Genomic DNA, 26,720 nt, shown 5'->3' on the forward strand with positions numbered 1-26,720 from the left:
CCTGTCACCCTCTCCAGGTGTGCAGGGACCTCGGGGGATGCTGAGCAACCCAGCGCCCTCCCCTCAGGCTGTGAGGTGGCAGCACCAGTCCGGTCCGGAGGCCGGGTTCACATCCTGGCTCTGCCACTCCCAGGCCTGGTGAGCTGGCACTTCCAGATGCTGAGCGGGGCAGGAGGCAACGGCCACCTCCCAGGGCCGCCGCGAGCTACACAAGACACCCGTAGACTATTAACAGCACGACACATTATACCACCCTTTATTATCTCTTTACTGCCGTAAAAAGGTGATTCTATCTCTAGAGACATTCTCGGAAGAGAATCCCTCTGTGCCCAAGCCTCTGTGACTGATTTTAAATCTGCTCACCCGCACAACGGAGATGGCTTCGTGGTGGAGGGGGTCAGGGCCCTCTGCTGAGATCCGCTTTTCGTCTGCTCGTGCCGCGGCTCCCCTCGGAAACCGGCACCACAGTGGGCCCGGCCCTGCCACAGGAAAACATGCTCCTGGACCACAGGGCGAACACGGAACCTTGGAACTGGCCTTTGACTTTTCAGAGTCCAAGCACACTGGAGGCCGTGCACAGCAGCCAGTCCCTGGTGAGCTGTGTCTGGGGCATCATGGGGCAGGAGGCTGGGCACCAGGTGGGGGGGTGTTGGCAAGAACCCAGGGGGGCCTCAGAGACTGACAAGAAAGTCTGAGTTCTGCTCCACCACTGACTGCGTGACTTGGACAAGGTGTGAGTCTCCTGGGCCTGCTTCCTCCTCTGAAAATACGAAGGGCAATTCCAGCTGACAGCCCTGGTGGCACCCCTTCCCCAATGAAGGCAGAGAACATGCATGAAATGGTCTAACTGAGGGCCTGGGCTGGCCTGATCCCGACCCTAAGTGTCTGTAAGAACAGTGCATGTCTCCAAAGCCCTCGACCACCCAGAGCAGCCGGTCTCCAGGACCTTTTGGAACCATTCTCCACTGTTCTCTGTTTCCAGTGAGCCCCGAGGCCTGGCCTAAGACCTGTCTGTTACCGTGGAGCTGGCAGAGACTCACAGTCAGTGGTTAAGACTGCAGTCTCAGCAGCTCCCACCCTGGGGCCCTCCCCAGCTCCAGCGGGGAAAAGCAGAGCAGAACTGGCTCACCCTGATTCAGGGCCTCGCCACTCCCGGAGGGGCCTGACAAGGGCGGCCCCTGCCCCCACTCAGGCCGGGCACACCTCCCCTCTTCACCCGGCCCTGGGGAGCCAGCCCTGCCCAGCCTGCCCACTCTGGTGGGTTCCAGGACCAGTGCTCCTCTTGGACCAGTTCTCTCCGGTTCCTTTCTACCTGACTGCCCCCTCTGCAGCCATCCCAGTGCCCCTGAGCCCAAAGAGGCCTAGGGACGGGGCCCAGGGACGGGTGCAGGCCTCGAAGGTACAGACGCCAACTGGGGTTCCACTCTGGAGGCCAGCTGGAGAAGGCGAGGGGGCGCTAGCAGTGGCCACAGGCTCCTCCAGGGGAGATGGTGTCGGGAAGCGGGTGGCCTTGGGAAAGCAGTGGCTGCCACTCGCGGGGCTCGTGGGCTGCCGCACTTGTGCCCCTTGCTCTGAGAAACAGCAATGGTCGTGGCTGAGGCTGCCGGGGGACTGAGCCTCCGGCCCCTGTGCTGCCACCGTGGCAAGGGGTCCGGTCTGCGTTGGTGCACTGAGAGAACATTCTCTACAGCATCGCAGGCTGTGGAGTGAGAGTACGACGCAGGCTGAGCACCAGGCCCCCGCTGGCCCCCGGGGCACAGGCAAATGGCAGGAAAAGGCCCGGAGCTGGGCCCCGTCCCCAGGCAAGGTCCTGCTCAGGCTGCACTCCACGGCCGGGCTACGGCGCCATCACCACACTCTGCTCGCCATGGTCCACGCTCCAGAGGCGGTAGAACTCCGCAAAGTCCACGTAAGGCTCGACGCGGCCATCCTCGCCGGGCGGGAGCGAGTGGGCGGGCCGGGAGCGGAAAAGGCCCCCGTCAGAGCTGGAGCTGCTGCTCTGGGTGTGCGTGTTGGTGGACTGCAGGGTCAGGGTCGGGCTCTGGCTGGGAGCACAACAGGGGCAAATCAGTGATGGGCCGTGGCGTCTGGCCAGCCCCTCAGGGCACAGGCCACAAAGGCCACCACAAGGGCCAGCCGGCCAGATGTCCTTCGGGGCAGAGGAAAAGTCAAATGTATTTTTGAAGCTCTAACCACATGTAGCTCTTTAAATTAACTAGAATGAAACAAATGGAGCCCCCACTTCAGTGCTCAATAATCACGCGTGGCTAGCGGCTACTGCGTAGGATGCAGAACCTGCCACCCGCGGAGCGGCGCCGAGCTGGGTGCCACCCACTCCAACCTCTCCAAATCCATCCCAGACCAAACCCCACTGGTCACAGGCAGGCCAGGGCTCTTCTCCCGGAAAACCTCCCTACTCCCTCCTCCTCGTTTCTCTCGCAAGCTGGGTGGGGACGGGCCCCCCACGTTCCCAGAGCTCCCCGGGCACCCACCCTCTGCCACACAGCCTGCAACATCTGGGAATTACCTACTAACCCACTGTCCTGCACACTCCCAGCACTCAGAGCTGGGCCAGCCCGGCAGCGGGGTGGGGGGGCAACTAAGCTCTGACACAGGATGGAGGGACCCAGGGAGCTGGAGGCACAGAAGAATGGCTGGTTCTCCTGCCTGGTCTGGGATGGCTGCTCCACGCCCTGCCTTTGTGGACACAGCTGGTGGCTCCTCTGAGCAGCCCTGCAGGGGTGGGGAGGCCACCCGTACAACGCTTGGGATGCCCATCACGCAGCTGCCCGGCAGGCCCGTCCAGCCCACAGGGGCGGCGGCGGCAGCAGCCTGGGGGCAGGGAGAAGGAAAGGCCCCCTGCGAGGCACAGGGAAACCTTCCCGGTGGCCCTTCCAACCGGCCAGATCCTGAGTGGGCTGGGTGGGGCACCTCTATTATTCTGTGCAGGGCTGGAATGTGGAAACCAGAGCCCAGCCCCCTGGTGTGGCAGGTGGGGGGTACATTCCCCAGACGTGGAGGGGGCGGGGCAGACACCCGACCTGTCAGGCAGGTCTGCCAGGAGTGAGGAGGGGGCCCGCCCACCACAACCCCAGGCTCCAGACCCCCTGCTGCCTCCACCCCTCCCCCAGCCTGAAACTAGAGAACTCGCTTCAAAGCTAAAATCGGACGCTTCAGTCAGAGAGCACTGGCTCTCATAAGCCGGCACAGGCCAAACAATGTCCCACAAGCACAGATACCATGGGGGAGGTCCCCCAAATCACACACTCCAAGACGGGAGAAGAGAAAAGAACAAGAGGACAACCTTCCCATTAAATGAAAACGAATACATGGCACCTGCAAGAAGAAATGAGCAGCAGGCAGTCAGCCTGAGCTGCCCGTCTCCACCCCCTCCCTTCCGGCTTCAAGGAGCTGCTGGAACCTGCAGTCCCGCCTGGGAGGCTACGGAGGCCTCCCCAGGGATGGAACTGGGGGATTTGAGAGGAACAAGACCCCAGCACACCTCAGGGCGTCTCATCCAAGGTTCCTCAGGCATAGGACCTGGCCCTACGGCCACTCCTGTCCAGGGACCTAGGGCTGTGCCCAGGAAGCAGGCCTGTGATGGCTGGGGCTGGGGGTGGCCGCTTACTTGGTGAGGGTAGGAGTGGCTTCGTCCAGGGTGGAGGCGCTGTGGGCCCCGTTGACTAGCTGGCCCTGGGAGGGCATGACGAGGGACAGGGTCACGCTGGTTTTGCTGGTGCTCTGGGCGCTTGAGTAAGGCACGGATACGGGGTACACGCGTCCTCCTGCAGCTATGGGAGGAAGAGAGTGGTGGGCTACAGGACGCAGCTCGGGGGGACCCTGGGGTGGCAGCAACAGGGCCGCTCCAGGGCCCGAGAAGGTAGGCGGTGGCCCGGCTTGGATCCCCTAGCTTGACCCTCTGCCCCTTAGGACAGCGAAGGAGTACGTGCGGCAGAGACTCTTCCGGGCCAGGCAGGGGCCTCGGCTCAGCAGCAAAGCATGCCGGTGCTCAAGGCAGGAAGAGAAGTGCTGAGCTGCCCCAACGGAAGGGTTACTGCCTGGCTTCCCACGGTGCTTTAACCCAAGGGCTAAGTATGCTCCTAGTTGAGGTTGGCCCAACAAAAATACGGTTGCAATAACAAGCTAGAGAAACTCCAGTAACCCCGGGGTCCGTGGGAGAACAAATCCATCTGATGCTTGAGTGCTAGAGCTTGCTTGTTTGAAAAAAAGAAAAAGAAATGCAGCCCCCAGGAACTGATGGTCTTGACACTAAAGCAGCACTGGGAGGGAGAACAAAAGAATAATTCTTCCTGGGCAACATGATTCAGAATTAAAAAGGTAGAGAGTAAAGCGTCTCTCCCTCACCTCTGACATGCCCAACCTCGGCTAGGTCCCTTCCTTCTAGGGCCTCAGTTTCCTTTCTGTAAAAGGGTTGTTAATGAGGACGAAAGGAAATATGCGGGCGAGGTGGCTGGCGCACAGCAGGCACTGAGCCCACAGCTGCCGCTGTCCCCGCGATGTGGCCCGTGGTGCTGCAAAGTGCTTCCCGCGCCCTCAGGTCTTTCAAAGGAGGCCAGGGCAGGTGGTATTGTCCTCATTTCACAGACAAAAAGGGAAAAATAAGCACAGCTCAGACAGCTTTAAAGTCAGGGCCGGGCCTGGAACTGCTCAAAGCCAGGCCTCCCGACTCCACTCCGCCCCAGGCAGCAAGGCCGTGGCCTCGGGCACAGGCTTGCGGCACACATACCTGGGGCGGGGGTAGGTGCGGCCTGGCTCATCTCTCCCAGGGGGTAGCCGAAGTTCCGCACCAGCAGGGTCATGTCCTCGTGCCTTGGGCAGAACTTGGCACGCTCCCCGCCACTGGCGAAGGTGTCACTGTGGATGCGCTTCACCCGGTCCACCACGGCCTGGGCCACTGCATCCAGGGAAGTCTGCTTGGCGAACTCCGTGTCGATCATGGCGGCGATCTCCTGGGGGCGACGGGAGCACAAACCTGGTGAGCAACGAGGGGGCCCAGGGAGTGTAGGCCACACCTTCACAGCCAAATCAGGACACTTAGGGGTCACCAGCCAAGCAAGTGGACGTCCCCACCAGCCAAGCCTGCCACCTGAGCTTCTCAAGGTATTCAGGATAATTCTTTTGGAACTTTCTCATTAGAAAAGGTGTGACCTTGTGATTTCTCTGATTTTTGGCTTCCACACACCAAAAAAATGGGGGATAATATCCACCTCACTGCATTACAGTGAAGATTAAATAACATAACGGATGTGAGGGCACTTCAAGCTCAGTACAAATTGTCGGCTTTCTTTCCTGGAACAAACTTATTGTAGGAGATGATATGTCGATTTTGTCAGAAACTGAGGATACAGGATGAAGAGAGGATCCCTGCCCTCAGAGAAGTCCACTGTCCCGTGTATTCTAGAACCCAGCAGAAGCCACTGGATAGCCTTATCACGAAGAGCAAAAAAAAGGAAAAAAAGATCACATTTATGGTAAGATAAAAAATATAAACACAAAATCCTCTACATGATGGCTGGCTGCAGTCTCCTGGAGGTAGGAGGGCAGGCTGGCAGGTAACAGGAAATGACCTGGGCATGGTCCGGGGGGCTCAGCTCCAGCACTGACCAGCTTTGTCACCTCAGGCAAGACCCTGAACTCTGTGAGCCCCAAGTTCCCTAGCCTGACATGGCAGTGAGCCCCTGCCCCTACCATGTTATAAGGCTACTGGAAGGAATGAGATAAAATAGATGAAAAACCTTGAACACAGGTATTAGGAGACAGTGAGGCGCCTAAGACTTGCCCTCATTATTTTTAATTAGGACAGAGCAGAAAAGGTTACCTTCTCACCAGAGTCACAGATGGAAGGAGAAACACAAGCTGAACTTCTCTGACTGACCCAGCAAGCCCAGGTCAGGTAAAGGCAGCTTCCCTTCAAGGTCATTCTCAATGTGACTGCCTCCAAGTCCCGCTTTAGTGACGACCGTCTGACACGTGCATCCCAAGGTGTAGGAAAAAGCAGCAGCTCCCCCTGGCTGAGAACCTGTGTCTACCACGCCCAGCCTTCATCACAACCCCACAAAGGCAGATGTCATCATCCCTATCTCAGAAACAAGGAATGAACTGTATATCATCTGCAACTCAAAGAGGGAAGCGACCGGGGCAGTGGAGCGGGACCTGGGCGGGCCGCACGACTCCTTGGCCAGCGTTCTATGTACCAGGCTGCGCCCTGCTGGGCTTTCCTCCGCGGCCCACCCGGGCCCTTCCCAGACAGTCTCCAGAGCCACGTGTGCCTGTGGAAATTCATTTCCCTTCACCCTCTTCCCTTAGGCTTTGCTCAGGACCCTGGGGACTGGAACTGCTTCAAGCCCAGATGAGCAAAGCTTTTGGGTAGGATGGGTGTTCTTGGAACTCTGGGCTTTTTCTTCTCCCAACTTTGAACCCAGAGAAGATGTCTGGTGAAAGCATGTGAGAATCAGAGCTCTGGGGAGCATGCCACCCTGCAGGCTGGCCAGCCATGCTCTGCTCGGGCCCAGCTCACCTGGTTGGCCTGCCCAGGTCCGTGGGCTGCCTCCAGGGCCTTGTACAGCCCCTCGGACATCAGCACCAGGAAGCCAGTCACCCCATCCAGGGGCTGTGCACCGTGGATTTCAGGCTCCGCGATGATGGGCTTGGACTTGGCAGCGCTGTGGGAAGAGAGCAGAGGGCACAGCTGTGCTTGGAATGGCCCCCTGGGGACATTTATTCTGGTGAGAAGAATCTACATCCAGAATGTAAAATAAAACACACATCTGACAAGAGGAAAAGAAAGAGAGGAGAGAGAAAACCAGAAAAACAGACCTGTCTTCTGAGGGCAGCTCTTAAAATAAAGCTCAGAGGGCCAGGAAAGCCAGGGCGAGGCTGGGGTCACAACGGCCAAGGTCAAATGCCCAATCCTGGTCCCACTCCGCATTTCCTGTCCACAGAGCTGGGGGGTGGCAGGGGGAGGGTGGGACAGCCAGAGGCATGGGTTCCCTTTTAAAAGCCCACTCCTCTTGGGCTCCTCCAAGCTGACCGAGGCCCCACATACACTCTAGCTGCAGAGGGACTATGAACTGATGCACCATCAGAGCTGGCCAATGTCGGGAAGCTCCAACATGCACACATGCACACAGGGCAAGGACAAGAAGATGTTCCTGGCAACAGGATTTGAAAGAGTGAGTCTGGCAACATCCTGAAGGCCGGTCCATCAGTAGGGGCGGGTTAGGTGAGTGCTGACAGCTACACACTGGAATCCTAGCAACTGTTACCAAGGACGCTGCCAGCCTTAATTGTAGGTGTGTAGGAATGGAGGCGTGGGTGCCTATACTGGAAAAAGTGAAGTGCACAACACTGGGTGCGGAACGCTAGCATTTGTGGGTGTTTTGAAAGGGCACTTGCTCCCTCCCCACCCCCAACAAGCACGCGCCATGCACAGTGCATGCAGAGCGCACACACACGCGCGCACGTACACAGAAACTCCAGGGCAGGAAACCTCAGAAACTAGCAGCTTCTGAGGAAGGAGTCTGGGCTAGTGGGGGGAGGAAGATTCACTTTTCACGGCATATCCTGGGCACCGTTTGAATTGTTTTAAACCACAGATGGACCTTTGCGTAAAGCAAACAGAGCCCGACAAATTAGAGACAAAAGGTTCCAAACGTAATTATTTAAACCTTGTGAGGGTAAGGAGCTGTAACACATGTTTTCTAAGACACAAGGTGGGCATCACACACACACACACACACACAGCGTTGTCGCATACAGGGTCGCCGTAGTTCAGGACACAAGCTCTGAATTCAGCCTGCCTGGCTTCAAGTCTTGCCTAAGCCCACTATTAGCCCTGAGACCAGGCAGGCTACCTAGTGTCTGCATGTGTCAGTTTCCTCATACGAAAATACCTCTGGGGCAATAAGAGCACCCACTTCATAGGGCCTGAGGACTGAATAAGAGAATGGATGTAAAAAACTGCGCACGGGCTTGGATGAAGGCTCACGTTATTATCATCGTCTGTTTGCTATGAGCAGTGGGTGGCATCCAGAAGGGACAACCCATCTGGCAGCCCCGCCCTGGCCCCAGTCATGACAATACCGACCAACAGGCCTTCGGTCTGTCTCCATCCACACCAGGCAGCTCATGCCAACTCTGGCCTCTCCTGCCAGGCCCTGTAGCATTGGTTGCTGCCCTTGGCTTTGGCCCAGCTCCCCACCTAACCCCTTGCCAGCCTAGCTCTACAGGACCCCAACTCCTGGCCTGCTGCCTGCTGGGTCCAGGGCCTGCCCCACACCAGCCTCTCCGGGAGAACGAAAGAATCTCCTTGGGCTCCAAACTACCTCAACTGTACCTTTTGTCCCTAGAGCCTAAAATCTGCACCTGCCCCAGGCCTCTGGTCTCACAAATGGGGGCAGCTGGGCCGGCCACTCACCTGAGCAGGTCGATGTCAGTGTAGCCGTATTTGACCTTGTAGTCCCCAATGCGCCTGGTGCTCTCCTGCCCGCAGATGACGCCCACTTGCTTGATTTTTCCTGCATCCAAACCTCCCAGAGGAAGAACAACACGACAACCTCAGAGTTTGTTCATAAAGAAGAACCAAAAGAAGGGGATACAGACATGTCCACAAAAACGAGGCACTGAACAGGAAGTGAAATCATAGCAGGCACCTAGGAGGGCAGTTAGCCCAAAGTCCCCCAGTGTCCTCAGCCCCCATCCCCATCAGAACACCCGTGGCTCAGAGTCCTCCCCTACGGGACAGCAGATCCAGCACCGCCCAGCTCAGCTCCCTCTGCAGCCTGGGCTCACAGGGAAGGGAGGGGGTGGCCATGGCGGCAGCTGGAGCCCCAGGACTTCTTTGGCCTCTCAGTCTCCACCAATAACAGTGCATACCAGAGACTCCTGGAAGCATTTCACATGTAGTAACTCTTTCAATCCCCACAACACCCTGAGGTTAAGTGTTACTATTATCCTCATTACACAGAAGGGTAAACTGAGGCACAGAAAACTTGAGTAAGTTCCAAAATCACCAACTAGTAAGTGGAAGAGCTGGGATTCAACCCCAGGCAGGCTGGTCCCAAGCCCAAGGTCACAGCCCGTCCACTTCATGCCTTTCTCTACGTGGCCAACAGAAGGCACAGGGTGAGCCACCAGGCCCCGCCCCCCACTCACCCAGCTGTGAGAGCCGGAAGAGCTCATCCTCATTCTCCGTGGTGTGGTCCACGTTCAACTGTGTCACCTGAAGACCATCCACCGTGGATTTGCATAAAAGCGCACGGTTCGTACCTGCAGAAGAATTCAAGCAGCTGAGCAAAGACTGAGAGCACAGCGAAGAACAGGACACGTTGAGAAAAGAGAGAAAAGGCAAGCATCTCACACGTGGAAATCCTTGAAATGAGCAAAGAAAATAGGCTCAGACCACTGGAGCCAGTCACCAGTCAGGGAGAGCTGATAATATTAAGGAATTAGGTTAAACTTTTCCAGTGACATCCGAGGACAATTATGATTAGGATTTTAACGAGACCTTTTCCCTAAGGAGCCACACTGCAGTATTTACAGATAGCACGACACAGCGTCTGGGTTTGCTTAACAACAACGCGGGGACAGAGGGCTGTAGATGAAGTGAGGCTGGCCGGGGGAGGATGCTGGGGCTGGGGGATGGGCACACAGCAGTTCATTAAATGCTCTTCACATAAAAATGCTGTTTATTACAGTTTTGAATTTTTTCCGTAACGAAATCTTAAGGAAAGGAGAAGAGAAGAGGGACCATATCAGTGGGGTCTCTCCAGAGCCCCTGCAGTAAACTGCACCCTGAGGGCACCGCCTTCTCAGGCTCGAACATGGCCCTTCTTCACCTACAAACCCAAACGTCCCTGTGACCTCTCACCCTCCAGCCCAAACCCAGCCCATCTTGCCGCCCTTCATGCCAAGTGGGTCTTCCACAGCCGGACAACTTCTTCTAGACAAGGAAGCCACTAAGGTAGCCCAGAGAGGGGACACAACTCCCCAAGGCCACAAGCCAGTTAGGGGCACAGGGGGGACTCAAGCCGGGACACCAGCCTCTCAGCAGGTACTTCAAATGCCCCGGCCTGGGACTGAGACGTCCTATGAAGTTAACGGGAAACACTTAGTGGTCTCAGGATGCTCGAGGTGGAGGTCTTCCGTGTCTGGGAAGCAGACCGCCCAAAGGACACACGGATCCCGAGGCTGACCTTCTCCCCTGCTCTCCTGCCTTGGGACAGGCAGGTGGCTCACCGACATTGGCGACATAGAGCCTGTTGTTGAGAAGGACCGCCACCACGGCCATGGCTCCTCCCGAAATCTCCTTCTCCAACGTCTTGAGTCTTTCGAGGATCTTCTGATACTGAGGGGGCAGCTGGTGCTGAGGGGTGCCCTAGAAGCCATCACCGGCGGTCAGAGCAGGCCAGGGCCTTGGAGAGCATCTCACCAACCTCCCCTCCCTTAAAGACAGAGCATCTGAGGCCCGGCCGGGAAGGAAGCTGGCTGCAGCTCCAGGGCAGGCTTCTTTCAGGAGAGCCAGGCGTGACCTAATTCGTCCCGTCGGCCCTGAAGGTACCTGCGCATGACGTGAGCAGGCGGGTGACGAGGCCTGGACAGATTCGGGCCGAGGACCGACCTGGAAGGAGCTTCTCTCACACCCTATGCCCACCCCAAGTGGAGTCGCAGAGTATGGCTGCTCGTAGCCAGCCAAGGAGGGCAGACCCGTTGCCACCTGCATCCCATCAGAAACTGTCCCCTAACGCCTGCCGCTCTGGCCCAGTTGTATCAATGGCCTGGGAGGGACATGGCAGATGAGTCCTTGCTCCTAGCAAAGCTGGACCTTGATCTGCTGCTCGTGGGGCACAGGCTGGGGACGTTACCTCAGGCAGCTGGGACTGGAGGCTCGCCTTCTCTGCCAACGCGTCATCGATGGACTCTAGGAAGCTCCTCTCCACCACATCGAAGGCCTGGAGGCAGAGGACAAGGCGGCAAAGGCCAGTTCAAACACCACTGTCGTCTGAGGCTGAAGTGCTATTAACGGCAACGAGTTGCATCAGCCGCAGGTTACCATGTGATGGGGCTTCGCACAGCGCACCACCAGGCACTGCTGCTCCCGCAGAGCAAGGTCTGATGAAGATGGCCCCGTGGGGCTGGTGCCTTCCAGGTGGCAGTGCAGAGCGACCAGAGAGGCGGGACGTGGCAGAGAGGTAGGGAGCACAGGCTGCCTGAGGGTGACGGCCAGCTTGGCACTTGCCGGCCAGGCAGCGCGGCCTCCTCAGAGGAAGCACTGTTCTGACAGTGACTGAGGGTGTCCGCCTTGAGCACCCAGCGCCCGGCTCAGACCAAGTCTAGGTCAGTGACAGCTAGTGTCACTGCCACATCCTGAAGGCCTCTCAACACAGCTCACGCTGCCACCTTTCCCAAGGGCGCCAGCTGACACTCACTGGCACTGGGCCCTAAGGCCATGGCCGGCGCGCGGGCCCGCAGGTGCCAAGGCAGGAAAATGGCTGGGAATGCTGTTTTCGAGGAAGAGGAATCCACATTTCTCGTCTAAGACTAAGTGCCCCTGGACTTGCTTCCAAAAGGCGATGCCAGGAGGACAAACTCCAGAACAGCAGCAAGCAGAAACGCAGAAGTGGCAAAACAAGCACAAGCCCAGCGGGAGCGAGGAGGCAGGGCCTGGGGAGCCCCCAGTGACTGAGTGCCTGAGCCACGCCGGGGGAGAGGGCCACCCCCAACGACCTTGTCTCTACCAGGGCTCAGCAGCTGCCACTATACCCCACGTCCAAGGTGACGTCCATAGTCCCCTTCCCCAGGAGCATCTCGTCCAGAGCCAACCCTGCCAGGCGTGGGGAAGGACTGCTGCTGGCTGCCCAGCCCTGCACCTGGGAAGTGGGGTGCCCCTGCCGCTGCAAGAGGCTCCCAGAGCTGGTTCTTCTGCGGAGACAAGGAGCCAGCGAGGCCTTCAGACCAGCCCCGGGCTAACCGCACGCTCTGCAGTTGCAGGGCCGAGGCCCAGGGAACTCAGCCATGGCCAGCCAGCCCGAGCCCCAGTACCTGCAGCAGGACCCGCCGCACGTCGGCCTCAGTGTGCTCGGTGCTGAGCTGGCCCAGCAGGAGCTCCGCAGACAGCCGCTGGGCCACAAAGTTGGTTACCCGGTTGCCATCGTAGCCGTTGAAGACCCCGTACAGGAAGCAGCTGTTCTCACTCCTGACAGAGGGAGAGGGCAGGAGGTGGCCTGAGACCAGGGGCTCACAGAAGAGTGATGCCAGCTCCAGAGTGAAGGGGAGAAAGGAAAGGCATTGGGGAGACAAAAGACAGCAGCTGTGGCTTCAGGTGCCCACGTGGGTCCCCCACTTTGACTATCATTGCACTCTGGCTGTGACTTTCTAGGATACCCCTGCCCCCTGTAGCAGGTCTTCAGCTGGTCTGAGGTCTAGATGTGGAAGGGACAGCAGCAGACACCACCTCCCGTGGGCCATATCGTACTAGGAAGCCCTACGGAAAACAGCTGCAAAACTGCTTTCTCTTGCTTGCAAACCTACTTCTGGTGCCCAGGAGAGCGCTGCCAGCACTCTCACCTGAACTTGAGCCAGTTGTCCTCTGGTGGGTGGCTCTCAGTGCCCTTGCCATCGGCAGAGTAGCTGCGGTTGGAGGCTGAGCCAACTCCAGAGAGGTGGCAGAGCGGCAGGTCATCCGTCCAGCTTGGTTGCTGCTCCTGGGAAGGACACCAGGAAACCAAGCGCGTTACCTTCTCACCCAGGGCAGACCCCACCTCATCTGCTTTTTCTTCCCCAACAAAAACCTAGCAGGCCCGGAGCCCCACCCAGAGGGTTCCACTTCCTCCTGGAAAACAATGATGCGTGTATGAACAAACACTTGCAGAAGGGTTTGCGTGGTTTATGGCTGATCCACAAACTTCCCCGGGAAACCTGAAAAAGACTAGAGTTCCCACATGCAAGGCTCAGCAGGGATCTCCAGGAGTGCGCTACGCTGTGGAGCATGAGTGAAACACACACACACAAGTGAAGCAAACTCCTCGTATAAAAACTCTTTGGTGGTCCCCACCTTGCACTGCAATGGCTCTGACTCCAATCCCTTGGGCACTGGTTAAAACCGCAGATTTCCAGGCCCCGCCCACAGAATGTCTGATCCTGGGGGGGCTCAGGATATATGCAGTGTAGACAGCTCCTCCCAGGGGACTGATTCAAGCAACACAGATCCACACCTAGAGAAACTGACTTAGAAGCTCAGCCTCAGTCACTCTTCCTGGCACTGGGGTCTCCACACCCTGGTCCCCACTCCACCCTGGTGTCCTCTCCCATCTGCCCCCCTGCCATATGCTTCTCCACTAGTACCAAATGCTTGCAGTACCCTGTCCACATCCCGCTCTTGCCCTCTGCGTGGAACACCCTCCTTGTCCTTGTCTAATAATTCTCCATGTCCTTCGGGACTCTGGCTCGGGAGTCACCGCCTCCAGGAAGACTTCCTTCAGGATGCCCCTCCCCAGGCTTGGCTGCCAGCCCTCTTGTGTATCCCTACTACACTTGGCCCCCCACTCTTGCCTGTGTCTGACTCCCATTCTACCCCATGGATCTCAAAGCAGGCTGTTCAGTATAACCACGACAGAGCTTTAAACACAAACACGCACATATACACAGAGCTGTCTAGGAGGCAGCCCAAACACAGACTCTGAATTTCCTAAATCTCCTTGGGGGGGCACTCTGAGCACCTGCACTTTCTAAGCCCCAGAATCGACCCTGACACAAGGCGCAGGTGTGATCCACTAACTCACTGAAAGCCTCCCCTACACCAAGCCCCCACTTGAGAGCCCCGCCTGGTTCACAAAGGCATTCCCGTGCCCACCAAGCTGAACTAGAGCAAACTAAAACTGGGAAAATCAAAGTTCAACTGCAAGGAGAGTAAAATTTGGATTGAAAGCTTTATTGAAAATTTAAAAAGCACGAATACTGTGCACAACTTCTTACAAGTTAGCAGTAAGACTTCAAAAAAGGATGTGAAAACTACTTCAACAGGCTTTTGCAATCAGATATGTAAAAAGCCTGTGGTTAGCTTTCCTGGCCAATTTCATCTTTTGTTTATTTACATACTGACAGGGAGTGACTTCATAGCTTTTTTATTTATTTTTTTTCATTTCAATTGCTTTTATGCTGCATTTATTCCAGTGCTTTAGTTTTGTGCTTTGCACCCTGGAGCAACTTCAGCAGGGTGTGTTTTTATTTTTAAATTAGCATATAGTAAAACTGCGTTTCTGGTGGGCAGGTCTATGAGGTTTTTTTTTTTGTTTTTTTTGTGTGGTGCGCGGGCCTCTCACTGTTGTGGCCTCTTCCGTTGCAGAGCACAGGCTCCAGACGCGCAGGCTCAGCGGCCATGGCTCACAGGCCCAGCCGCTCCGCGGCATGTGGGATCTTCCCGGACCGGGGCACGAACCCGTGTCCCCTGCATCGGCAGGCGGACTCTCAACCACGGCGCCACCAGGGAAGCCCCAGGTCTATGACTATGAGTTTTAACACTCGTAGAGATTTGTGTAACTACCGCCACAATAAAGATACAGAACAGCCCATCTTCCCCAAACACGCCCTCATGCTGCCCCTTTGAAGCCACACCCTCCCCTAACTCCTGGCAACCAGTGACCTGTGCCCCATCACTCTACAGTCTTTTCAAGAACGCCATAAATCAAATTATACAATGCATAACCTTTTTCTTCCTCTTTCTATTGTGGTTAACACATATAACATAAACTTTATCATCTTAACCATTTTTCAAGCCATCTTTAAGTGTACATTTTACTGGTGTTACATATATTCATAGTGCTGTGCAGCCATCGCCACCATCCATCCCCATAAACTGAAACTCTACCCGTTAAACAAAAACTCCCCATTCTCCCTTCCCTCCGGCCCCTGGCAACCACCACTGTACTCTATGTCTTTAAGTACATAACCTTTTGAGACTGGCTTCTCTCACTCAGCATTATGCCTTTGAGATCCATCCAAGCTGGTGCGTGCACCAACAGTTGGCCCCTTTTTATTGTAGAGCAGTATTCTGTCATATGGACATAGTATAGTTTATCCATTCATCCCCTTAAGGGCATTTGGGCTGTTTCCAGTTTTTGGCAATTATGAAGAGAGCTGTTATAAACACTCATGGGCAGGTTTCTGTGTGAACATAACTCTTCGTATCTCTAGGGTAAACACCTAGGAGTGAGACTGCTGTTTAACTTTATACGAAGCTGCCAAACTGCTTTGCAAAGCGGCGCGCCACTTGCCTCCCACAGGTAACGCACGACCCTTCTTGCTGCTCCACATTCTCATCACATGGTATTTTTTTTTAAGACATTCTAAGAAGTGTATAATGATATCTCATCACAGCTTTAATTTGCATTTCCCTAATGGCTAATAATGATGTTGAGCATCTTTTCATGTGCCTATTTGCCATTCACATATCTTCTTTGGTGAAGTGTCTCTTTAAAAAGTCTCATACCTATGTTTTAATTGTGTTGTTTGTTTTCTTAACTACTGAATTTTGAGAGTCCTTCATATATTTTGGATAAAAGTCTTTTCTTGCATATGTGATTTGCAAATATTTTTCCCAGTCTCTACCTGCTATTTCATTCACTTACCAGTGAGTGTCTTTTGTAAAGCAAAAGATTTTACTTGTGATGAAATCCTTTTTTAAAAAATATTTATTTATTTTCCTTATTTTTTTGGCTGTGTCGGGTCTTAGTTGCAGCACACAGGATCTTTAAGGCATGTGGGATCTTTCGTTACTGTGAGCTGTCTCTGCGTTGCAGTGCTCAGGCTTCTCTGTAGGTGTGGCACACGGGCTCCAGAGCACGTGGGCTCTGTAGTTTGCAGCACGCGGGCTCTCTCACTGAGGCGCAGGAGCTCAATAGTTGTGGACCCTGATGAAATCCATTTACTCATTTTTTTTCTTTCATGGTTCATGTTTTTGATGTCATCTCTAAGAACTCTTTGCCCAGGCTCAGGTCACAATATCTTCTGTTTTCTTCTAAAAGTGTTATAGGGACTTCCCTGGTGGTCCAGAGGTTAAGACTCCATGCTCTCAATGCAGGGGGCCCAGGATGATCCCTGGTCAGGAAATTAGATCCCACATGCACGCTGCAACTAAGAGCCTGCATGCCTCAACTAAAGGATCCCTCATGCCACAACTAAGACCCGGCACAGCCAAATAAATAAATTTTAAAATAAATAAATAAAAAATAAAAGTGTTATAGTTTTACATTTAGACCTGTGATCCATTTTGAGTTAATTTCTATATAAGGCAGGAGATTTAGGTAAATTTTTTTTTTTTTTTTTTTTTTTTTGGCAAATGGATGTCCAATTTTTCCAATAGTATTTGTTGAAACGACCATCCTTTCTCTGGACTTCCCTGGTGGCGCTGTGGTTAGGAATCCGCCTGCCAATGCAGGGTACACAGGTTCGAGCCCTGGTCCGGGAAGATCCCACATGCCGCAGAGCACCTAGGCCTGTACGCCACAACTACTGAGCCTGTGCTCTAGAGTCCATGCGCCACAACTACTGAAGGCCGTGCACCTACAGCCTGTGCTCCGCAACAAGAGAAGCCACCACAGTGAGAAGCCCGTGCACCGCAACGAAAAGCAGCCCCCCCAGTCGCCGCAACTAGAGAAAGCCTGTGTGCAGCAACAAAGACCCAACGCAGCCAAAAATAAATTTTTTTAAAAAAGAGTATTTTAAATACTTCTGGTTACTTTAAAAAAAAAAGAAAAAAAGACTATCCTTTCTCCATTTAATTACCTTTTGCACCTTTGTCAAAAATTAACTGGCCATACTCGTATGGGTCTATTTCTTTTTTTTTTTTTTTTTTCCTTTTTCGGTACGCAGGCCTCTCACTGCTGTGGCCTCTCCCGTTGCGGAGCACAGGCTCCGGAAGCGCAGGCTCAGCAGCCATGGCTCACGGGCCCAGCTGCTCCGCGGGATGTGGGATCTTCCCGGACTGGGGCACGAACCCGTATCCCCTGCATCGGCAGGCGGACTCTCAACCACTGCGCCACCAGGGAAGCCCTGGGTCTATTTCTTGACTCTATTCTATTCCATTGATCTATGTGTCTATCCTTCCACCAACTCAAAGCTCTTGATGACCACAGCTTTATTAATCTGTATTTAATATCTACATTATAACATCAGTTGGTGTGATGCCTCTAACTTTATTCTTTTTCAAAACTGTTTTGGCTATTCTAGTTCCTTTACCTTTCCATATAAATTTTAGAATCAGCTTGTATTGACAAGAAAATCCTGCTGGGATTTTGATTGGAATTGTTTCAAATCTATAGATCAATCTGAGGAGATGTGACATCTTCACTATATTGAATCTTGCAATTCATCAAACGGTATGTCTTTAAAAGTCCTTGTGTCTTCTTTATGGGACTTTAAAAATTCACACAACTTCACCACAAGGGCTAAAAAGCTACCAATGCCTACGAGCAGTCTTTTTTTTTTTTTTTTTTTTTTTTTTTTTTATGCGTTACGCGGGCCTCTCACTGTTGTGGCCTCTCCCGTTGCGGAGGACAGGCTCCGGACGCGCAGGCTCAGCGGCCATGGCTCACGGGCCCAGCCGCTCCGCGGCACGTGGGATCCTCCCAGACCGGGGCACGAACCCGTGTCCCCTGCATCGGCAGGCGGACTCTCAACCACTGCGCCACCAGGGAAGCCCCTACGAGCAGTCTTTGACAACAGAACATACGACTAAAATCTACTAATAGAAAAGGAACGGCAACAAGAGCTGAAATTCTGCTCAGCTCCCGATGGTGCTGAGCATTTAACTCTTTCAGGTCAAGCTACAGGGAAATAAAACAAAACAAAACAAAAAACTGCTTCACAGCAACACAAAACTGTTTCTAGTTTTAATCCTGACCTGTCTCACTTTAAAGCAACAAAAATGTCTCTCTTAACATAAGTGTGAACTTCAGTCTTTGGAATCCATGTATGACATTATGCAATGAGAGTATATTTGATTAACACATATATTCATTCAACAAATGTTTACTGAACATTTACAACAGGCTGGCATTACTCCAGGTGCTGTGGACACAGTGGAGAAAACAACCGAGGGTCCTGGCTTGAAACTTCCTTTCTAGGGAGAGAGACTTCAAACATGTAATACGATAAATAAACAAGGCACTTTTAGACAAGGGAACGTGCTATGGAGAAAATACATCAGGGTAAGGGGACACACAGTGGTGGGGAGGGCTCTTTCAGATGAGGTGGCCAGAAGAAGCCTCTCTGGGGAGGTGACCTCTGAGACAGACCTGAACGATTATGGAGCAGTGGCCATTTCAGAAAGTGGGTAAGGAGCCTTCCAAGCAGATGCAAAGACCCTGAGGTAGAAAATAGAATGACTTAGGTTTAAGGAAGTGTGAGGCTGGCGTGGCCTCTGTAGTGAGCAGCGGGGAAAGTGGCTTGCTCCTGCGTTTTACACACATGCACGCACGTGTGTGCCCAAGTAAGGACAGTGTAAGGCCTTTAAGGCCACAGAAAGGAGGTCATTGCCAAGGAATTATATTTCAAGGAACAGATATTGCCAATCATCCCCTATGTCTTAGATCTGATTAATATAACTCCATCACCAAGGACCTCACAAAGGTCTCAGGCAACCTCGCAAGTAAATTTCCCAAAGAAGCTCCTTTTTCTAGGGTCTGCCTCCTGCCTCCAACTGGGAAGAAATTAAGCATAAGATAAGGCAGAGGCACAAAAGCATCTCCCCAACTAGGAGTGTCCCCTGTCCTGAAAAGATGGGCCAAGAAGCCAGTATTCGGCACCCCAAAATGTCCCAGCTGTTTTAAAGCATGGGAGGAGAAGACATTTATACTTTCTAGAATCCTGTCTGTGATTAAAACTGAGATTAAGATGGATTGAACTCGTCCTCTAATGTGAGATGAACAATATGAATGTGTCGCCCACGATGCAAAACCCGTCATCGATGCTGCAATCACAGTGCTTCCTCTGCCATTATCTAACTCCCGCAAGGGTCAGAGACAGGCTTCCGGGGACTTAAATCTTTCCAATAAATTCATACTTTCCAGAAAAAAAAAATATTACCCAAGCAACTTATGGGCCCACTCGGCATTGAGAAATACACTATGAAAAAGACTAGTACGTTAGTCTTTCACAAGGAAGGAGACAAACTCAAAATGGATGACTGAGGAACTTGCCACATCACTGTGTCGTGGCAGAGGAACAACTCATGTAAAAGCACTTCACAATGGGAGCTCACGAAGCTGCTCTCAGGAGCGGGCTGATGCCATGCTGGCTGCTGCAGCCATGCCCAGCTGACATGAGTGTAGCAAGCTCCCCAAACCAGAAAGACTGTGTGTCTGACAGTGGTCAACCTACTTAACAAGTACCTTATTCTTCAGAAAGTATTTACGCTTAGTGTCTGGATACTTCTACAGTGTTAAGTGCTTTTTCTGAAATTGGATTTTCATAATGTTGAGCTAGTAATATTTTGGAAATGCATTGTTTTAGTAATTGGCAATCAGTGTTTAGGTCAGTGGGTAAGTACTCCAGGGCTTAAGGGCAGTGTTTGTCCATTTCTGATAAAAACACTTAAGGAAACAGTCATTGATGGATATTTTCTTAATGATTATATATATACTTCAGTCAGTCCTAATACCAGCATCTTACTTAGTGGGTAAACACAAAAGGCATTCGCATTAGGATCAGGAACAAAGCAAGGATACCTATAATCTGCATTACTTAATGAACTGGAGGTGTCAGCACATGCAATTAGACAAGAGAAAAGAAGGAGAGCATACGACTTGGAAAAGACGTACAGTCATCTCTATTTGCAGTTGATGTGATGGTATTTGGAAACCCTAAAGAATAAATAATAAAACTAACTCAAATGAAATAAATCAGTAAGATGGCAGGATACAAAATCAACACAAAAAATCAACAGCCTTCATATACTTAAAGAAAAGATGGGCATCTAGCCTCTACTTACTGTCAACTAAAATAACAAAGCCTTTTTCCTCTGAAGTTCTCTTGAGTCAGTTCCCCAAAACCACACTCCTGTAGAGGAGTTTTTTAAACTTCAATTTATATCGGTTGGATTATATCTTAATGCTTTCATCTCAGCCATCCAGCCTGTTGACATAGTTTTGAATCTCACCCTTTGACAGATTAACAATCTCACTCAGCTGTCTATCTTGTACAGATAAGGCCTGCTACAGAGTGTTTCAAATGACTTCTAAAAAACTGTGACCAGAAGAAAAAGCGTGGGAAGCTAACCCGCTTCTGACAGGAGGTGTCTGCACCAAACACAGAAGGGAAGTAACACCTCCGCCAAAGGTTTATGATACTTGAAAAGCCATATGTATTTTTGGAACCTCAAATAAAGAGGCTACTGACCCTAGAGGTACAGTCACAGAAACAAGCACATACTTTAAAACAAACCAACTATTTATATATGAACCTTGCTGAGCGAAGTTCTCCTATTTCACATTGACATTCTTTAAACAATGAGTTTCTAGCCAACTTGCCTTGCTATTTAAATAAAGAAAGAAGAAATAAGAAAAAAATTACCCAAAGAGCATATTAAATAGTATCTACGGTAAGGCAGAGCCTCCCCCTTTCTATCTTTCCAAGTCCTATCCACCCACAAAAGCCCAGCTCAAATCCCACTGGTGCCAGAGGCCCGTGTTTCCCAAACCTCAACCATCCACTCACCATCTTCAACAAATTATCCATTTCATGTTTTTTCTTTAATCTGCCATGTTTTCTTTTATTAAAATGACTTCATTTTGAATGTAAACTCTTCAGTATTATAAGTGGAAAACCATTATTACCTGCCAAATCTTGACGGTAATAAAAAAGGAAAACAAAACAAGGTTATTAAATTCTAGCTTAAGTCATGGGCTGCTGCACTCTGAGCTGAAGCCCTGTTCTCTCTGCTGAAATAAAGGGAGATTAGCAAGAACCAGAAAGGTGTTACATACGTACTAGGACCAAACCAAGTTTATCTCCTGGTATCATCAGAAAGTTTCAAAGAGAACTAAAGAGCAAATAACCCCCACATGTAAGGATGCGTTTTACATCGGCATACACCTAACCACCTCACTGAATGTGTTCCAGGTTCTGGGAAAATACTGCCCAAGGCCTTGGGGCCCCTTCCCTGAGAAATGCATCCCGTGGCCTCACCGTGCATTCTGGGTACCTACTCACTGGCTATTAACTATTTGGCAACTTGTGGCAACTCTCAGGTTATAGCCTGGTATTGTTAATTGGCTACTTTATTTCACCGATTCAAAGACATGTATTTTCAACATTTTTAATATCGCTGAAGTTAGTGTGTTACAAGTTAATTAGCAGGGCACTTTCCTTCTTAGTAGTATATAAAATAATGATGTGTCCTTATAATCCATAGTGTCTTAGACCCAATGACATATGGGCCATTTCTCAGATACTCATGAGTGCTCCTTCAGCGACGGCCCTGCATGGAGTGCAGTCCCCACAGCAGCTCAAACATTCGGTAACAAGCTGCCAGACAATTCCAGGAGGTGCTACCCGTGTGGGGGTGGGAGAGTATCTGGTCCTCCCTGATTTCAGCAGTGGCCCTCAAATCATTCTCACCCTGCTGTGGCCGGGTAAGCTTCAATTGTATTCTCCCCCTTCTGTCCACCGCCATCGGGGATTATCCATACCAAGCACTCATTGCTGATTCTATTAAAACCCACCAGACTGCCAACACTCTTGCTTCCTTCCTCCACGTTTCTGAACAGTTTTCGGAAAGGTCATGTATTTTCTACTCACACAAACCACCCACCCTTCCACCCCTGCACGCACTGATGCACACTTTCTCCCACGCCCGCAAATGCCAGGCCCACAGCACCAGCAGCAAGCGGTGCTTAGCGCCTGAACATGAGTCCTGAGAAGCTGAGAAAGGGGAGCCTCAGGCTAGAGCCTCATAAACACATACAGCAGTGAGTATGGCTCACTTAACTCTTTGATGGGTTACAAACCCATTTCTCACAAGAAAGAATCTGTTTCGAAAAGCCTAATTTTAACTTGATTTTCTGAGAGAGATTCCAAAATTCATATTTTGGTATAAATTTCTCTAGTTATTCAATTGTATTTAACCCATTAAGGGGGTCACACCTTGCACACATATATTTCAGCATCAGCACCTCATGTACACGTGACCATGTCACATAAAGATAGTCCATAAGGGCTTCCCTGGTGGCGCAGTGGTTGCACCAATGCAGGGGACAAAGGTTCGAGCCCTGGCCTGGGAAGATCCCACATGCCGCGGAGCAACTAAGCCCATGCGCCACAACTACTGAGCCTGTGCTCTAGAGCCCGCGAGCCACAACTACTGAAGCCCACACACCTAGAGCCCGTGCTCCGCAACAAAACAAGGCACCGCAATGAGAAGCCCGCGCACGGCGACAAAGAGTAACCCCCACTCACCGCAACTAGAGAAAGCCTGAGCACAGCAATGAAGACCCAACACAGCCAAAAATAAAATAAATTCATTTTTAAAAAGTAGTCCATAAAAGTCCCCACAGAGACTCATCTCAAACTCCTGGGCAGCAGAAATAGACAAAAGCATGATTCCAAGTTCAGGCCACAGCCTGAATATCAAATTATAGTATGAAAAGGCCAAGTGTTTTTGTGGCGGAAGCACCCGGATTACTTAGAAGCAAAAAGGAAGCTCAGAAAGGGAGAATCATGCCCTCAGCAAGATGACTCTGGGTGGGGGTAGCAGTTCTTTCTCTCCAAAAAGCCTAAAACACCCCGATGCCTCCTGCCATCTCTATCTTTCAGAATGACCCCCTTTTCCTTCCTCACTTCTCTGGGACCGACCCCACTCCTGGCCCCCACCTGTTTCACTAGGGTTTCCATCAAAGGTTCTCTATGTTTTCATCACAAATATAGCACTAATACATTTTAAAGGGGCTACTAATAATTGTGGAGCTTACCGTGTGCCGGAGCAGCTGGACCACATTCTGACGGCATATGAGACAGTTGTAGGTGATGGTCTAAAGGATGTTTTTATTTTAAGGCTATGTGTTTATTTTAACATACATTAGAAGAAAAATATATGGCTAGGACCTGTGATTTCATAGATATAATTGCTCAGGAAAATTTTGATTTCAAGTTGACTTTTTAAATAATTAAGTAAATAGTAGTTTAGGCAAAATTAAACTCTTGATTCTCCCTGCCCCCAGGGCACGCCTCCTCCAGGGCTCCCCACCTCAGTAAACAGCACCACTGTTGTTCCAACCAAAACCTTGTAGTCCTTCTCGACTCTTCTTCCTCTGTCACACGCCTCACACTTGATCTGTCAGCAAACCATATCAGCTCTTCCCCCCAAACACAGCCAGAACTGGGTCCTTCTCACCACCCCTCTTCCGTCACTCTGACCGAGCCTCTGTCGTCTCACACCTGGGCAACGGGGAGCACCACGCAGCAGGTCCCAAGCTTCCACTCTGGCCGCTCAAACGCCTGCCTCTCGACAGAAGGCTCTTTCTCCAGCCACGAATCAGATCACTTCATGCCCCTACTCAAACCCACCCTAGAGTTTCACATCACACTTAGCACAGAATCCAAAGCTCACATCAGGATCCACAAGGCTCCCTCGGACCTCGGCTTCTACTACTCCCCCAACATACTCCACTCCAGCCTGACGCTCCCCTAATAGGGGAGCCTTTGCACCCCTGTTCCCTCACGCAGGAATACTCCCTCTCACATCGCCCACCTCATCTCATCAAACGTTCAACTGTCTTCCCCGACCACTCTGTCTAAAACAGGCCCTTCACCCCGCTGTCTGTGAATCTGGCCTATTCTTCCTCGCACCACCCCTATGTTATATTCTGGATATTATTACATCATATATAATCTGTACTTCTTTCTGTTTCCTATCTCACTCACTAGAACATAAGCTTCACGAGGGCAGGGTCCCCTGCATCTACACAGTGCCTGCCACATACTGAGTACTCAGTGACGTTTAAGGGAATGAACCGTAGGCCTTCGTTCACATCAGGACTGAAGGTGGAGCTTCATGGCTGGAGGTAACCACACCAGGTCAGGAGTGTAACATGTTCATTTAATACTAACAACTCTCCTGGGAGTCCTCTCGGGTGGGGAAACCAAGGTTCAGGGATGTTAAGTGAAAAATCAAGGTTTAGGGATGTTAGTGAATTGCCCAAGGTCATACAGGACCCGTGAGCTATTTTAACAGGCTGTGAAGGGCCCAAGTTCTTTTGAAGCTACTTCAAAAGCTCATCTTTTCTTCACAAGACCTTTCAAGGTACTACACTACCTGGGGAGCAAAGGTGAGACTCCTCAGTATGACATTCCACGAAGCACTTTGCCATCTTGTCCCTGGCACTCCCTCCCAGCACCATGACAGCAGATCCCCAGCCCCTCCTGCACTGGCCTGGTCAAATTAGGCCATCTGCAGCCCCTCAACACATTGACACTAGAGTGCCTTACACATCACATTAGTGATACAGGCTCCTTCTCCCACGCAGGACTGCAAATGCAGTGGGGGTGGACACCTGCCTTATTTATCTTCGTATCCCCAGGCCCAGTAACTACAGACCAGCAGATCTCATAGCCACCTGCTGAATGACGGTGTCTGAGCTACTCTCACCGGACTCAGGACAGTGGACGGCAGGCCAAGCCCAGCACACCGTGTGGACCCTTGGATACCCTGTGAGCAGAGATGTCTTGATCATCATTAGCGTGGGAGAGGTCTGGTGTGGACATCCCTATCATCCCTTTGCCTTTCATCACAGCGCTATGTGCTTAAAGCTAACCATCCAACTTTAAAAGACTGCACACGTTCTGGAGCTAGCAATGCTCGCCTCTGTCTAACCTGAGTCCCCTGGGCTCCATCACACCGATAAGGGAGGGAAGCTGGTAGCCACTCTCCTCAGCAAGCCAGGTCAGCCTATGACAGTTAACCACACCAGCATCTGCCACAATCCACCCAGTATTTCTGGAATATTTACTACACTGGGGACATTTACATAAGGGCCCTGCCCTCCTACAAAGCAGAGGGCCAGGCCTACCTAACCAACTCAAGGATAAGGCCAGGGCTTCCCTGGTGGCGCAGTGGTTGGGAGTCCGCCTGCCGATGCAGGGGACACGGGTTCGTGCCCCGTTCCGGGAGGATCCCACATGCCGCGGAGCGGCTGGGCCCGTGAGCCATGGCCGCTGAGCCTGCGCGTCCGGAGCCTGTGCTCCGCAACGGAAGAGGCCACAACAGTGAGAGGCCAGTGTGCCGCAAAAAAAAAAAAAAAAAAGGGTAAGGCCAAACTGCCAGGCAGTAGTAAAATAAAGGGACAGCCAAAGGTGTGGAGGGGAAGAGAGCATTCCCCACTGGGAAAAGCTGGGAATTGCCGTCCTGGAGGAGCAATTTCAAAGGGAGTCTACACAAAGCCTCTCATTAGATTACAGCAGTGAAGGCCACCCTTACCCTCTGGTTCCAATGCTTCAAGACCCCTTAGGGCAGTAGGGCCAAGATGTGCTGCATTTCTGTAAAGTCAGGGCTGAGCACTGAACCTGGCCTCAAATGCTTTACTCATTATTTTATAAACAATTTATTGAATGCCCAGCACCTAGTGATGGGAGGTGCTGGTAACACTATTCAGTGTTCCCCTCTCTTCAAGTTCACTTTCCAGTACAGGAGGCAGACAAGTCCGCAGGCAAGTACAACAGACTGCCATGTCTGAGGAGGACCCAGGGGACCAGCAACCTGCCCTTGGTCCATGGTGCCAACACGCATGTGCATGTGTATATGTGTGTCAAAAGGATGCAGGTGCTGGAAGATACCAGTGACAATCCCATGAGGGTCCAGACTGGGGGGAGGGGGGGAGGAGGGAGCCTCAAGACAATCCTCCCACTGCCTGCTCTTACCTAATGGATAAGGAAACTGAGACTGAGGGAAGCACAGTGAGTTACAGCCAGGACCAGAACCCAGTCATTCCCTCCTATAGCCTAGAGGTTAAGAGGGTTTCTGGAATCAGAATCCCTGATTTTAATCCTGCCTCTGCCACTTACCAGCTGTGTGGCCTTTGGCAAATGACCACCTCTCTGTGCCTCAGTTTCCTCATCTGTAAAACAGGGAGAATTACAGTACTTGTCTCACGGGGCTGTTATGAAAAATTAAACTTAGAAATATAAAGCTATTGGCACAAAGCCTGGGATATAGTAAGCGATACACAACTGGCTGCTGCTGCTATGATGATTACTATCGCACGACCCGCCCAGGGCCCGGGGTAGGCTCGCTACCCCGCCTCTCTCGGCGGCCGCGCACCACTGTCCCTGCAGGCTCCAGAACGCTCCTAACCTCCACGCGCCCTTGACGCTCGCGGCCGCTGGACCGCGAATCCGAGCCCCCGACGGCCCGGCCGGCAACGCGCACGCGCGGCACGCACCCGGGGTCGGGAATGAGGGGGGGCCGGCCCGGGAAAGGGGAGGGCGGCGGCCACACCCTGCCAGGGACGGGGAGGCGACCAAAGGCGGAGAAGGAGCCGCGCTTGCACCCGACAGGTCCCCCCGGGCTCCCAACCCCCATCCCGAAGAGCGAGTGGGTTCCTCACACTCTGCAGCAGGCTCCTCCTCTGTGCCGCCATCTTGGAGGGACCCCCGCGAGCGCGCCCGCCTCCCGGCAGAGCAGGCGAGAAAGGCGGCTAGAGCGGCCCAAAGCC

The 26,720-nt window shown here is 52.3% G+C and overlaps 1 protein-coding gene across 3 annotated transcripts; it reads right to left on the reverse strand.

Annotated features, from left to right (window-relative positions):
* Positions 1-228: 228 nt before the first annotated feature.
* On the reverse strand, positions 229-26,718 carry TAB1 (TGF-beta activated kinase 1 (MAP3K7) binding protein 1). Of its 3 annotated transcripts, none has more exons than XM_032644820.1 (11): positions 26,613-26,718; positions 12,586-12,722; positions 12,061-12,214; positions 10,884-10,970; positions 10,258-10,396; positions 9,175-9,288; positions 8,438-8,549; positions 6,539-6,683; positions 4,748-4,970; positions 3,629-3,791; positions 229-2,045 (listed from the first exon to the last, which is right to left on the reverse strand). In XM_032644820.1, the coding sequence occupies exons 1-11, from the start codon at positions 26,643-26,645 to the stop codon at positions 1,838-1,840; spliced, it is 1,515 nt and encodes a 504-aa protein (XP_032500711.1). In that variant the 5' UTR covers positions 26,646-26,718; the 3' UTR covers positions 229-1,837. The 3 variants fall into 3 exon arrangements, with proteins under 3 accessions (XP_032500711.1, XP_032500713.1, XP_032500712.1); XM_032644822.1 differs by having other exon boundaries at positions 1,878-2,041; XM_032644821.1 differs by having other exon boundaries at positions 2,022-2,149.
* Between the last annotated feature and the right edge of the window lie 2 nt (positions 26,719-26,720).

The sequence above is a fragment of the Phocoena sinus genome, chromosome 10 (genome assembly GCF_008692025.1).
Source record: "Phocoena sinus isolate mPhoSin1 chromosome 10, mPhoSin1.pri, whole genome shotgun sequence".
In the NCBI taxonomy this organism is placed as follows: Eukaryota; Metazoa; Chordata; class Mammalia; order Artiodactyla; family Phocoenidae; genus Phocoena; species Phocoena sinus.

Bases quoted from the DNA above. Each gene is read 5' to 3' on its own strand.
- TAB1 (XM_032644820.1), bottom strand. From the start codon at position 26,645: ATGGCGGCACAGAGGAGGAGCCTGCTGCAGAGT. The intron at 8,550-9,174 runs GTGAGTGGGGGG...TTCCTCTGGGAG, and splicing joins CTTCCGGCTCTCACAGCTGG to GTTTGGATGCAGGAAAAATC. The intron at 6,684-8,437 runs GTGAGTGGCCGG...CTCTTCCCACAG, and splicing joins ACTGACATCGACCTGCTCAG to CGCTGCCAAGTCCAAGCCCA.